Source organism: Acomys minous (genome assembly GCF_964271855.1).
Source record: "Acomys minous genome assembly, chromosome: 16".
NCBI classification, from domain to species: Eukaryota; Metazoa; Chordata; class Mammalia; order Rodentia; family Muridae; genus Acomys; species Acomys minous.
Genome location: NC_140498.1, coordinates 54,794,036 through 54,808,824, shown reverse-complemented (window position 1 = coordinate 54,808,824; position 14,789 = coordinate 54,794,036). Strand labels below are relative to the sequence as shown.

At 47.1% G+C, this 14,789-nt stretch overlaps 1 protein-coding gene across 3 annotated transcripts in view; it reads left to right on the top strand.

Moving 5' to 3' along the window:
- The window catches only part of FRY (FRY microtubule binding protein), a 360,844-nt gene that overhangs the window by 285,211 nt on the left and 60,844 nt on the right, over positions 1-14,789 (top strand). For all 3 annotated transcript variants that reach the window (XM_084763560.1, XM_084763561.1, XM_084763562.1), the window contains 8 exons: positions 668-818; positions 1,049-1,152; positions 2,600-2,785; positions 3,514-3,712; positions 7,356-7,477; positions 9,266-9,453; positions 10,893-10,987; positions 13,778-14,385. In XM_084763560.1, coding sequence (XP_084619686.1) covers positions 668-818; positions 1,049-1,152; positions 2,600-2,785; positions 3,514-3,712; positions 7,356-7,477; positions 9,266-9,453; positions 10,893-10,987; positions 13,778-14,385 — 1,653 coding nt within the window. The remainder of the gene's footprint in view (positions 1-667; positions 819-1,048; positions 1,153-2,599; positions 2,786-3,513; positions 3,713-7,355; positions 7,478-9,265; positions 9,454-10,892; positions 10,988-13,777; positions 14,386-14,789) is intronic.

Genomic DNA, 14,789 nt, shown 5'->3' with positions numbered 1-14,789 from the left:
ATTGTGTGGGCTGCAGGCTTCCTTAAGGCTCCCCCTAAAAGGAAACTCTGGAGAGTGAACGAGGAAAGAGGGTGCATCAGATGCAGAGAGCAGGAAAGAGCTGGGGACAAGTGAGCAGTCAGATGCAAATCTGGCTGGATGTGTAGAAATGTCAGTTTCCTCAGTATAAAACAGGGATGGTGATGGTAAAGTAGCCATGATTAGACCCTTGGGATGCAAAATACACAGGACAGTGCCTGACATGGTACCTGCCTGTGTCGTCCCTTGTGTTGTTGTCATCGTGATGGTGGGATGGGAGGACGTGCAGGATGACTCTCAGGCTCTTGGTCTGAGCTGACTAGAAACACAGAATTGCCTTTCTCTGCAATGGCAATCACAATTGTACGTTTTTAAATCTGGATTTTTCCTTGCTCTATAATAAATAACTACAAACCATCAAGGAATAGCTGATCAAGTAATTATGAAATCAACTGATTCTAACTCATTTGACAATGCAATCTGTGTTTAGTGAGCTGTTGTTTTTGGCAAGCATACATTTGCAATACTCTTTCTACAAACACCAACTATGGGAAACACGAGTCTTTTAACACACACACACACACACACACACACACACACACACACACACACATACAAATAAAGCAGCCATATCTTTCTCATCCTCCAGATGATCCGATCTCGCCCTACACGGGCTGGTTGTTAACTATTACGGAGGCCAAGCAGCCACAGCCCTTACCCATGCCGTGCACTGGAGGATGCTGGGCCCCCTTAGTCGACTACCTCCCAGAGACCGTCACTCCACGAGGGCCACTGCACAGGTGAGCGGCAGGCGCTGCACAGGTGAGCGGCAGAGGGAAATGAGCTCTTTGCTTTGACTGAACTTCTCCACCCTGGAGATGAGGGACTTTCAACAGGTCTCACTAAAGGTGACCAATGGGACTTTTCTGACTTTATGATCAGCCTGTGGCCCTCTGAGTGTTTCCTCTGTATAACTATGAGACTAATCTTCTGTACAAGTTTATGTTAATTTCTCTGCTTTGTCGGCCAGGTGTAATATTGCGGTGATCTTTATGACCGAGATGGTGGTGGATCACAGTGTGCGAGAAGACTGGGCCCTTCATCTTCCTCTGTTACTTCACGCCGTCTTCTTAGGTAAGGGGATCTAAGGGGGATTCTAACCAACAGGATGATAAGCATGTAAAAAGCCGGGTGGTGGTGGCACACGCCTGTAATCCCAGCACTCTGGAGGCAGAGGCAGGCGCCTCTTTTGTGCCTTCTTGTTCCCATGGAGGGATTTTCAGGTGGATCGCTGAGTTAGAGGACAGCCTGGTCTACAGAGCGAGTTCTCTATTACACAGAGAAACCTTGTCTTGAAAAAATAAATAAATAAATAAATGCATAGGCGTGTGTTTCATTGCACACAGGTTCCTCTCAGTTCTGAAATGAGCCTTTTCCTTTTTCATTTCCTTTTCATATTCATTTCTGTCATATATAATGTCCCAGGTGATCAGTCATAGTTTAACACTGACACTTCTGTAATATAAACATTAATAATGCATCTTTAAAGATAACCAAAGTATTGTGGGCTCACTTGGGGGTCTTTGGCTGAGAAAACAAATAGAAAGGCATGAAACTTGATCAAAGCAAAGAGAGAAATAGCAGGGGATGTGGCAGGCTAAGTACCTTGCTTTAGATGTCCAAGTGGTGGGCAAAAAGTGGAGAGGAACTATCTAGAACACCAGTTAAGTTGGAAAGAGAGAATAACATGAAGCTGCTTTGGGCCTTATGTGGCGGCTCACGTCTGGGATCCCAGCACTCCATGGCTGACGGATGACCTCAAACTCAAAGCCAGGAGCTGGGCGTGGTGGCACACGCCTTTAATCCCAGCACTCGGGAGGCAGAGGCAGGCGGATCTCTGTGAGTTCGAGGCCAGCCTGGTCTACAAAGTGAGTCCAGGACAGCCAAGGCTACACAGAGAAACCCTGTCTCGAAAAACGAAAAACAAAAAACAAAATAACAACAACAACAAAAAAAAAACAAACTCAAAGCCAGTCTGCACTTCCAAGCAAGGTATAGCCCATAAAGACAGGTTTTCATTAAACAAAACCCACTTCAACAACAGCTCCAGGGAAGAGAAGGCATCAGGAAGAAAGAATATGAACCACATTAAACACTACAGAGGGGACGAGAAAAGACCACCTGTCAACATTCTATGCAGACTTTTCATTTAAGTCACAAAGTGTCAGCCAGGCAGTGGTGGTGCATGCCTTTAATCCCAGCACTCAAAAGACAGAGGCAGGTGGATTGCTGTGAATTTGAGACCAGCGTGGTCTACAAAGTGAGTCTAGGACAGCCAAGGTACACAGAGAAACCCTGTCTTGAAAAACCAAAAAAAAAAAAAAAAAAAAAAAAGTCACAAAGTATTTTATTTTTCCCTAAGCCCAACTTCTTCATGCTGGTAACCCAAACACTAACAAAGATGACTTACTGTTCTTCTTCCAGCGCACGCACTACTAGCGTCCTGGAGTCTTTGCCATCCCAAGAACCTCAAGGAGCTTTAGCGCTTGTTCCTATTAAGAGATTGTGCCCTCTGTTCCAGGTCTGGACCACTATCGGCCTGAAGTCTTCGAGCACAGCAAAAAATTGCTCCTTCACCTCCTCATCGCCCTCTCCTGCAACAGCAACTTTCACGCCATTGCCTCCGTACTCCTGCAGACCCGAGAGATGGGGGAAGCCAAGACCCTCACCATGCAGCCAGCTTACCAGCCAGAATATCTGTACACGGGTAAGAAGACAAGTGACGGTGTCGCCAGTGGGGAGGTGACCCCGAGAGGCCGTGGAGTCCACACTCGCTTCCCTTGTGATGTTAGGTTCAACCTTCCGCAGCATAGATTAACACCTGGTCTCATGTGATAATGTCTCCAGCAATCCCTCTCAGGGTTGAGTGAATGTGCGTTCCCACAGTTCCCCTGCCTGCTGCCCCCTCTCTCAGTGAGTACGTCCCTCTGGGTGTACTGACATCAAAGTGCTCATCCGCCAAGAGCTCTGGCTTGGAATGCCAGAGGATGAGATTGTGGGACAAGGTGACCGTGTTGAGCAGGACATGGCGCGTGTACCAGGCGCCTCTTTTGTGCCTTCTTGTTCCCATGGAGGGGTTTTCAGTTTATTGAGTGGCTGCCTGTATTTACTGGAATCTGACAGAATGCAGATTCCTTTTTAAATAGAGAAAAGGAGGATGGTTGCATGTATATATTTTCAAACAGCAGTATACCTAGAGATGTACAATGTTAGACAGATATGTGTTCTGTATATAGTTCTTTGAATATCATGCCAAGGCCACACAGAGAAACCCTGTCTTGACAAACTAGAAAAAAGAAAAATGACTGGTATTGGTGACCTGTAGACACAGTTCACTTACTGTTCACAACTGTCACACTTACACGCTTACCTCCCAGCTGCACCATGCCTGTGGGCACACTAGCCCACTCCTCCCTTCCCGTCTCCTCCCACCAGGTGGCTTTGACTTCCTGAGGGAGGAGGAGTCGTCCCCAGTGCCGGACTCCGGCCTGAGCTCCAGTTCCACATCCTCCAGCATCAGTCTGGGCGGCAGCAGTGGGAACCTCCCCCAGATGACCCAGGAGGTGGAAGATGTGGATGCTGCTGCTGAAACGGATGAGAAGGCAAACAAGCTCATCGAGTTCCTGACGACCAGGTAATGGATGATTTGAGGGACCACCAGCCCTTTAAATCACATGGCGGGGAAAATAGATCTCGGTGTTTGAAAGAAGCCCTATTTTTTCTTGACTTATATTTGCCAGAGTCAAGGGCAGATGCTATGCGAGGCCGTCTTAATATCCACCGGTGAGATGATGGGCCCGCAGGGAGATTTGGGTTATAGCGATGAGATGATACCACAGATGGTAGGGTGCTGCCATGGACTGACTTCCACCCTGGAGACCAAGGATATTGGCCACAATCAACCCAGGGCACCTGCTCAGAGTCAGAAGCCAGAAACGAAGCATCATGGGAAAACCGCAGATGGTCCTGTCCTTTCTGGCCTTCTGACTCTCCATATCCATCAGCAAGACTTCAGGCTGGAGGCACCCTGGGGCCAGTGACATGGACAAGCCTGCTCACTCAAGATCTGGAGTCATGCTGGGGGGGAATTCGTTTTTACATATTTGGCCCACAGCTGTCAACACTAACTGTGGCCTCTTGGAGTCTGACAGTACAGTGTGTCAGCAGTCGCCTCATCTAACTACCCCATTATTATTTTTTTAAAGAATCTTAATTTTGTGGGTATCAATGTTTTACCTGCGTATGCACAGTGTATGCACAGTGCCCGTGAAGACAGAAGAGGGCACCAGATCCCCCGGAGCAGGAGTTACAGATAGTTATGACCAACCGTGTGGCTACTGGGAATTGAACTCAGGACCTCTGGAGGAGCAGCCAGTGCTCTTAACCTCTGAGCCCTCTCTCCAGCGCCTCCATCCCATCCTTACTGTTCAAACACAAGTTTCGATAACAGAAGCATTTCCTGTTGCTCTGTGGGCTCTCACACCGCGGTAATATGGTTCTTAACAACAACAACAACAACAAGACTTTTCGTCTAGGCAAACTCTAGTATTTCATGTCATTCTCCAAACAAAATATCGCTCCTGCAGTTTGCCAACCGCTGTTCCTTTTAAATAGACGCTTTACATTCATTCATTCTTTCACTCGTTTGCCGGTGGGGAGGGTGCCTGGCACAATGGGTGGGTGGGGAGCAGAGGACAAGCAGCCAGGATCAGTGCTCTCCTCCCACCACATAGGCCCCAGGGATCAAACTCGGCAGCCATCTTGCTGGCCTGAAGGAAGAGATTTTAATTGTTGTAAATAAATGTAAACTAATGACAGTCGGGTGTTGAGACATAATCTGATGCAATTTTATGTTGATTACTGTTTGTTGTCTGCCTCACCTTTTGTTTAATAAAAAACCATCGCACTTGGGCAGGGCAGGCGATAGGTGGGCCTTAGAGAGAGAGGAATTCTGGGAAGAAGAAGGACCGCCATGAGGAGAAGGAGAGAGACCTGAAGGGAAGAGAGGAAGGCCGCCATGGGTTAGATAGAAGAAAAACACATGGCCAGCAGCGTAGATAAAGAATCCATAAAAAACATGAACAAATATTTAGGATTATGGATGGGAAGTAGCTTGATAAAAGTTATTAAAAACAGATGACATGGGATTGAGACAGGGATCCCATACCTGTCCCACTATGGGAGGTAGTTTAAAAGATTGACACCTACTCTACCCTAGGTTAACTAAGACTATTTTAAAATATAACAAGTGTCAGTGTCTTAGTTAATCACTAGCCAGGCCTACAAGCAATACATGTAATTTTAAAAACAATAAGTGGCGCCCAAGAAACAGTCAGGCTGGTGAGGACGGCTGCTCTGCGAGTAAAAACACTTGCCCAGAAAGTATGACAACCTGAGTTCAATCCCCAGGACCCACAAAAATGTGGAAAGAAAGAACAGATTCCATAAAATTGCCTGCTGACCTCCACACATGCACTATGGCATCTACGCTCAGATACGTCATACCTGCATCATACCCTCATCATACCTGCATCATACCCTCATCATACCCTCATCATACCCTCATCATACCCTCATCATACCCTCATCATACCCTCATCATACCCTCATCATACCCACATCATACCCTCATCATACCCTCATCATACCCTCATCATACCCTCATCATACCCTCATCATACCCTCATCATACCCTCATCATACGCTCATCATACCCACATCATACCCTCATCATACCCTCATCATACCCTCATCATACCTGCATCATACCCTCATCATACCCTCATCATACCCTCATCATACCCTCATCATACCCTCATCATACCCACATCATACCCTCATCATACCCTCATCATACCCTCATCATACCCTCATCATACCCTCATCATACCCACATCATACCCACATCATACCCTCATCATACCCTCATCATACCCTCATCATACCCTCATCATACCCTCATCATACCCTCATCATATCCACATCATACCCACATCATACCCTCATCATACCCTCATCATACCCTCATCATATCCACATCATACCCACATCATACCCTCATCATACCCTCATCATACCCTCATCATACCCTCATCATACCCTCATCATACCCACATCATACCCTCATCATACCCACATCATACCCACATCATACCCTCATCATACCCTCATCATACCCTCATCATACCCTCATCATACCCTCATCATACCCTCATCATACCCTCATCATACCCTCATCATACCCACATCATACCCTCATCATACCCTCATCATACCCTCATCATACCCTCATCATACCCTCATCATACCCACATCATACCCTCATCATACCCTCATCATAACCTCATCATACCCACATCATACCCTCATCATACCCTCATCATACCCTCATCATACCCTCATCATACCCTCATCATACCCACATCATACCCTCAGCATACCACATCATACCTGTATCATACTTTCATCCTACTTGCATCGCACCCACATCATACCCACATCAGACTTACATTGCACCTGCATCATACATGCATGGTTCTCACATCCTACTCGCATCATACCCACATCATACTTGCATCATACCTGCATCATACTTGCATCATACTCACATCATACTCTCATCATACTCACACATGATAATTAATTTAAAAAATGAAAAGCAAATCCCCACAAACCACAGTTATTTTTGAGTAAATGCAGGAGTCTTGATATGCTTCCTCTAGTTAATTCATGAAGTTTAAAATGTATATTTTATATTTATACTCATATAAATATATATTTATATATGGAGAGATGGCTCAGCAGTTAAAAGCACTTGCTGCTCTTCCAGAAGACCAAAGTTCAGTGCCCATCACCAACACAAGGCGGATCACAGCTGTCTCCAGCCCTGTCTCCAGGGGATCAGGTGCCCTCTTCTGGCTTCTGTGAATGCTACACTTATGGCACATACCCCCACACAGATACACACACTCAAACATAGTTACAACTAATAAAATCTTTTTTAAAAATGTATCTTTGGAGTTAGAACCTCCTTTGTGTGTCTTTTTTTTAAGATTTATTTATTTTATTTATTGCATATGAGTGCTTTATCTACAGAAGAGTGTATCAGATTACATTAGATGGTTGTGAGCCACCATGTGGTTGCTAGGAATTGAACTCAGGACCTCTGGAAGAGCAGGCGGTGCTCTTAACCACTGAGCCATCTCTCCAGCCCCCTTTGTGTGTCTTTTAACACAAAATGACAGGCATGTTTTTAACATCGGTATGTTTTGTTTTAGGGCATTTGGGCCTCTTTGGTGCCATGAAGACATCACACCCAAAAACCAGAACTCAAAGAGCGCCGAGCAGCTCTCTAACTTCCTGCGTCACGTTGTATCGGTATTTAAAGACTCCAAATCAGGTACCTTACTCTGTTTGCCAACAGCCCTCACAGAGCTCACTCCATTATGACAACACAGCAAACACTTCCAAACTGCAGCAAACAGCAATAGATTTATGCCTTGTTGTCTGCATTCATGTGAAAGCCAAACATCAAAAGTCCTCTGAGGCCGTTGGGGGGGAGAAATCCCTAAGTATTTTCAGTTCCTCTATTCTTGTCCATCTCTCTGAAAAGAGGAAAAGCAATCCCACAGCTTAGTGATGCACAAACAATGTGTGCTTTATCCTGCGTTTTCCTTCCCACCTGGGCATCTGTGTTCTCACACTGGGGAGAGCCATCATGTCATGTTTACTGCCTTCCCTGCAGCGTCTGCATTTCAGGGTCCGTGTATTGATGGAACTCACTTTAGCACCTGGCTGTGGATGGCTTAGAATTAGTTAGATGCATCCCTGTCTTTCTCCACCTTTTAAAAAATATGTTTCTAACAAAACCTCTTTATAAAAAGAAGCAAGCTGGGCATGGTTGCTTATCCTATAATCGTGGCAGACTGAGGCAGGAGGACTGTTTCAAGTTCAAGGCTAGCCTGCCCCATAGTAAGTTCCAGGCCACCCCAAGCTGCAGTGTGAGACCCTTTCTTAGCAGAAGGGAGGGAGGAAAAGAAGGGATGGAGGGAGGGAGGGAAGGAAAGAAAAAGGAAGGGAAGGAAATTGTTCTATTTTGAGAGAGGGAGGGGGAGAGAGAGACAGACAGGCAGACAGACACAGACGAGACAGAGACAGAGAGAGACAGAGTCAGTCCAATGGCTAAAGAAATGGCTCAGTCAGTAAAGCGCTTGCTGCAAACACATGGAGCCCTGAGTCTGGATGCCCAGCAGCTATGCCCTATGAGCCCAGCATTGGGGCAATGGGGCAGGTGGATCCACCGGCCTGCCAGTCTAGTTGAAATGGGCAAACTCCAGGTCCAGTGTGAGACGCTGTCTCCAAAAGGAGAAAGAGAGAAAGAGTACACACCACTGAGGAAAACACCTGGGATCAACACATGGCCTCCATGGTGTGCTGGTGTACACACACATGAGAAAGAAAAAGGACCACAGAGGACAGAGAAAAAGCAGAGTGTGGAAAAGCCTTCATGCACGTGGGTTGTGTGCTGGCCTTAATTCTGTAACATCCTGAGAGATGTGGCCTGTTGCTCACAAGTCAAGGAGACGGACACGGGCTCTTAGAAAACCTGGCTTTCCCGAAGTCATAGCGCTCCAACACAAAACCAGTGAGCTTCTTTGGGGAGAGCCATCACGTCATGTTTACTGCCTTCTTCCTACACTTCTCATGATTCATACAGTGTGTGTTTTTATTGTGAAATGGCTTCATGTTCTATCGTCTCACTTGCCTGCTTGCTTACATATTGTTTTGTTTATTTTTAACTTCTATGGATCTGGCTGCTTTGCCTGCATGTACTTAACGTGCACCCTGTGCCTGGTCCCGTGGAAGGCAGAAGAGGGCTTTGCATCCCCGGGAACTGGAGTTACAAGTGTTTGTGAGCCACCATACGGGCGCTGGGGACCGAACCCAGGTCCTCTGGAAAGATAGCAAGTGCTTTTTCTTTTTTCTTTTTTTCTTTTTTTTTTTTTTCCAAGACAGAGTTCCTCTGTGTAGCCTGGAACTTACTCTGTAGACCAGGCTAGGTTGGCACCCTGTTTGTTTCCGAGGCAGGGTCATGTGGTGGGGGGTTGGGGGGAGGGTGCTGTTAGCTTGTTCTATGCCTCCTCCTGCAAAGCATCCGGCTGACCCACCTCTGCTGTTCTTGCCGTAGGTTTCCATCTGGAACAGCACTTGAGTGAGGTTGCACTACAGACCGCCCTGGCGAGCTCTTCCAGGCACTATGCAGGCCGATCCTTCCAGATCTTCCGGGCCCTCAAACAACCACTGTCAGCGCATGCGCTGTCTGATCTTCTATCCAGATTGGTGGAGGTGATCGGAGAGCACGGTGACGAGATTCAGGTATGGAAGGAAGGGGGTGGCCACGTAAGTGCTCCCCCATGACCCAGCGCTGCTCCAGAGTCTATACAGGTTTGGCTTTGACCCTCAGAACCACACACACACAAAAAAGAGATTTTAGAAGTTAGTCTTATAAGCCAGGCGTGGTAGTGCCTGCCTTTAATCCCAGCACTTGGGAAGCAGAGGCAGGTGGATCTCTGTGAGTTTGAGGCCAGCCTGGTCTACAAAGTGAGTCCAGGACAGCCAAGGCTACACAGAAACCCCGTCTCGGGGGAGAAAAAAATTAACCCTTATTATTTCCAAAAGTCACTCCAAGAGATTTGTTCTACAAATTCAACAGATGTGATCACATGTTGTGACTCGAACATCTACAAATCTTTGTGTGGCTTCTTGTGTCTGTCTTTTTGGTGATGGTAGTGGTGGTTTTCTATGGCAGATGGCTATGAGTTAGTTTATTTGGGGGAGGGTTATCTTGTGATACTTGGGTCTTTCTGTCCTCTGTGAGGATTCAATTTCACAATCTACCGAGTCCCAGCTGGGATCCCCATTATGTGCAGGCCAAGCTCTGCCCGTCCCTGTATGGATGCCGTGTCTGTGTGCTTTGCAGGGATGTGTGATGCCGTGTCTGTGTGTTTTACAGGGATGTATGATGCCGTGTCTGTGCACTTTGCAGGGATGTGTGATGCCATGTCTGTGTGCTTTGCAGGGATGTGTGATGCCGTATCTGTGTGTTTTACAGGGATGTGTGATGCCGTGTCTGTGTGCTTTGCAGGGATGTGTGATGCCATGTCTGTGTGCATTACAGGGATGTGTGATGCCATGTCTGTGTGCATTACAGGGATGTGTGATGCCATGTCTGTGTGCATTACAGGGATGTGTGATGCCATGTCTGTGTGCATTACAGGGATGTGTGATGCCATGTCTGTGTGCTTTGCAGGGATGTGTGATGCCGTATCTGTGTGCTTTACAGGGATGTGTGATGCCGTGTCTGTGTGCATTACAGGGATGTGTGATGCCATGTCTGTGTGCATTACAGGGATGTGTGATGCCATGTCTGTGTGCATTACAGGGATGTGTGATGCCGTGTCTGTGTGCATTACAGGGATGTGTGATGCCGTGTCTGTGCGCTTTGCAGGGATGTGTGATGCCGTGTCTGTGCGCTTTACAGGGATGTGTGATGCCGTGTCTGTGTGTTTTACAGGGATGTGTGATGCCGTGTCTGTGTGCTTTGCAGGGATGTGTGATGCCGTGTCTGTGTGCTTTGCAGGGATGTGTGATGCCGTGTCTGTGTGCTTTGCAGGGATGTGTGATGCCGTGTCTGTGTGCTTTACAGGGATGTGTGATGCCGTGTCTATGTGCTTTGCAGGGATGTGTGATGCCGTGTCTGTGTGCTTTGCTTTGCAGGGATGTGTGATGCCGTGCCTGTGTGCTTTGCTTTGCAGGGATATGTGATGGAAGCACTCCTGACCCTGGAAGCTGCTGTGGACAACTTGTCGGACTGCTTGAAGAACAGTGACCTCTTTACAGTGCTATCCCGGTGAGACTCGAACTCCTGACCTCTGGATATCAAATTTACTATGTTGATTGTTGGAGAAAGTACAAAGAACAGATGCAGGTTTTGAAATCTACATAGGGCCTAAAAAGTATGTTTATTTGATAGTTTCTTTTATTAAGAATTTTTTAGACTCATGTATATGAATGCGCACCCCCTGAGTGGATGGGAATTACAGGTTGGTGTGAGCCACGACAACGGTGCTGGGGACTCAAACCCAGGACCTCTGCAAGAAGGACCATCTTTCCAACCCTTTGTTATCCTCTTAAGTTTAAAAAAAGTAAGAGGGGTGTTACCACATGCATATGTATTCTTTATATATGTATTTTAAAACATAGCCCAGCACCCACATGGTAGCCCAAAACCATCTGTAACTCCAGTTCCAGGGGGATCTGATGCACATTTCTAGTCTTTGCAGGCACCAGAACACATACAATACATATTCATACATGAAAACAAAACTGTCATACATATACAAGTAAAAACAAATGATTAAAAGAATCAAGATGACACTCGGAGCTAGCCTGGAACTCACGATGTAGAGCAGGTGACTCGCAGAGACGTGCTTGCCTCTGCCTCCTGGCAGGGGAAGGTTAAAGGCATGTGCCAGTAAGCCTCGTTATTTTATTTATATTTTTATTTGTTTGTTTGTTTGTTTGTTTTGGCTTTTTGAAACAGAGTTTCTCTGTGTAGCCCTAGCTGTCCTGGAACTCACCCTGTAGACCAGGCTGGCCTCGAACTTACAGAAACCTGCCTGCTTCTACTTCCCAAGTGCTAGGATTAAAGGTGTGCACCCTCACTGACGAGCCTTTTTTTTTTTTTTTTTTACGTTTTTCGAGACAGAGTTTCTCTGTGTAGCTTTGGCTGTCCTGGGCTTACATTGTAGACCAGGCTGGCCTCGAACTCACAGCGATCCACCTGCCTCTGCCTCCCGAGTGCTGGCTGGGATTAAAGGCATGCGCCACCACCGCCCGGCTTCCAAGCCTATATTTTATTTTTTAAAAGTGGTTGTGTGGGGCCTGGAGAGATGGCTCAGAGGTTAAGAGCACTATCTGCTCTTCCAGAGGTCCTAAGTTCAACTCCCAGCAACCACATGGTGGCTCACAACCACCTGTAATGAGATCTGGTGCCCTCTTCTGGCCTGCAGGTGTTCATACAGCCAGAACACTGTATACATAATAATAAACAAATAAATATTTAAAAATAAATAAATAAAGTGTGTGTACAGGTATGTGCATGTGTGTTTGTGTATGTATATGTGTGTACAAGTGTGCAGGTGCCCCTAGAGGACATGCGCTCTCTTGGAACTGAAGTTATGTACAGTTGTGTGCTGTCCAACATGGGTGCTAGGAACCAACCAGACTCAAGTCTAATCTGGAAGATCAGCCCCTGCTCTTACCTGATGAACCATAAATCCTCAAACATCTTCAAACTACACATAATAATGATCCTATGTATGACACTGGTAAACAGGAACGAAAGCTAGATGTAAAGCTCACTGTGCTGCCCCTGTAGAAGCAGCTAGAAATCCAGCATACGTAAACGCGCTCTGACAGCCTTTGTTCTGGTCCTACTGTGGTTAGTAACTCATTTCAAACCTCTTGGGAATCCCATGTTTCTGTAATTGAACTTGTCCTTGAAGCCAAGTCAGTAAGCTTACCTTTCATCCTTTCTGACCTTACTTTATCTGAGGTTTATTTTATGAATCAAGGGAAGAGTATGTGCATGTGAGTGCTGACGCCCAGCCAGGCTAGAGAGGTGGATCCCTGAGCTGGAGCCATCTGCATGCCGGAGATCAAATTCAGATGCTTTCCAAAAGCAGCCAGTGCTCTTAACCAGTCAGCCATCCGTGCAGCCATCCATCCAGCTGTGCGTCCAGCCATGTGTCCATGCGTCCAGCCATCCGTTCAGCCCCATGGCATTATTTTATTTTAAGTTGAGCATTTTTTTTTTATATCTTTGATGTGATCACCAAAACCACACTCATCAATCTATATGAACCCATATCTCTAAATCTGTAAAGGTTTAGTAGGTAAAGCTGGGTGTGGTGGTTCACACCCCTAATCCTGGCACTGAGTCTGAGGCTAGCCTTGGCTACGTAGCCAGACTCTATGAGAGAGAGGTGGGTGAGGAGGAAGGAAGGAAGGAAAGAAAGAAAGAAATCAGAATGTTGATAAAGAGTTTGACCTTTTCAGTAGGACTAGATTTGAAAGACAGATCTCTGTAAGTTCAAGTCCAGCCTGGTCAACATAGTGAGTCCTGAGTCAGCCACAGCTGCATAGTGAGGCCCTATCTCAGGAGGGGGTGACCAAATTGTATAAGTACAAAAGCACTTCCTTTTCCGTACCTACTTACCTTTTTTTTTTTCTATTCTAAGTTAAGAGGACTTAACTTTGCACTTGTTGCTATGTTTTATTTTATAATTTTTCCCATCCAAATCCAAGAACAAATGAAAGGTCAGTAAATTGCTGTGGTTTAGGCTTTTTCCATACATGGAAGATAGTATTGGGTTTTGCTTTTTGGAACTTGTTCTTGCCAAGGTTTATTTTTCATAGCCTTAAAGACATGTGAGTAGAAAGTGGCATGTCCCGCATCCAAGTACACACCAGGTCAGACGCTGCTTAGCTCTGAAGACAAGCTCAGGGTGGTATGGCCACAGACTACAGTGGTATTCTCTGAGGAAGGGCTCTCCCTAGCTGCCTCTCAAGACAGACGCACTAGCTTTCCAGTGGCGCATGCTGGCGTTCCGCTGACTCCGCCTCTGTTTCTACCTAGTTCTTCGTCACCGGATCTCAGCTCCAGCAGTAAACTGACAGCAAGCAGGAAGAGCACCGGGCAGCTGAACGTCAACCCTGGGACTCCCGCAGGCAACCCCACGACTGCAGAACGGAGCCGGCACCAAAGAAGCTTCTCGGTGCCCAAGAAGTTTGGTGTTGTTGACCGATCCTCCGACCCACCTCGAAGTGCCACACTGGACAGGATTCAAGCTTGTACCCAACAGGGCCTTTCCTCAAAAACCAGAAGCACTTCCTCCTTGAAGGAGAGTCTCACGGACCCGTCCCATGTAAACCACCCCACAAACCTGTTGGCCACCATCTTCTGGGTCACAGTGGCCCTGATGGAGTCTGACTTTGAGTTTGAATACCTGATGGCGCTAAGGCTTTTGAACCGACTGCTGGCGCATATGCCGCTGGATAAAGCCGAGAACCGAGAAAAGCTTGAGAAACTCCAGGCGCAGCTCAAGTGGGCTGACTTCTCGGGGTTACAGCAGCTGCTGCTGAAGGGGTTCACGTCCCTCACCACCACAGACCTAACCCTGCAGCTTTTCAGCTTGCTGACACCAGTGTCCAAAGTGCCCATGGTGGACTCATCCCAAGCGATTGGTAAGGCCAGTGTCTCGCCTCCTTGTACCCCTGACGGTGGCCCTGATGGTGGCTGCAATGTTGCTCATCCCTGCAGCCCTGATGGTGGCTGCAATGTCACTCACCTCTGTGGCCCTGATGGCGGCTGCAATGTCGCTCACCCCTGCAGTCCTGATGGTGGCTGCAATGTCGCTCACCCCTGCAGCCCTGATGGTGGCTGCAATGTTGCTCATCCCTGCAGCCCTGATGGTGGCTGCAATGTCACTCACCTCTGTGGCCCTGATGGCGGCTGCAATGTCACTCACCCCTGCAGCCCTGATGGTGGCTGCAATGTCGCTCACCCCTGCAGCCCTGTAGCGGTTGTATGACTAAAACTTAAATATGTTTTGTTTTTTTGAGACAAGATTTCAGTAGGTAGCCTTGGC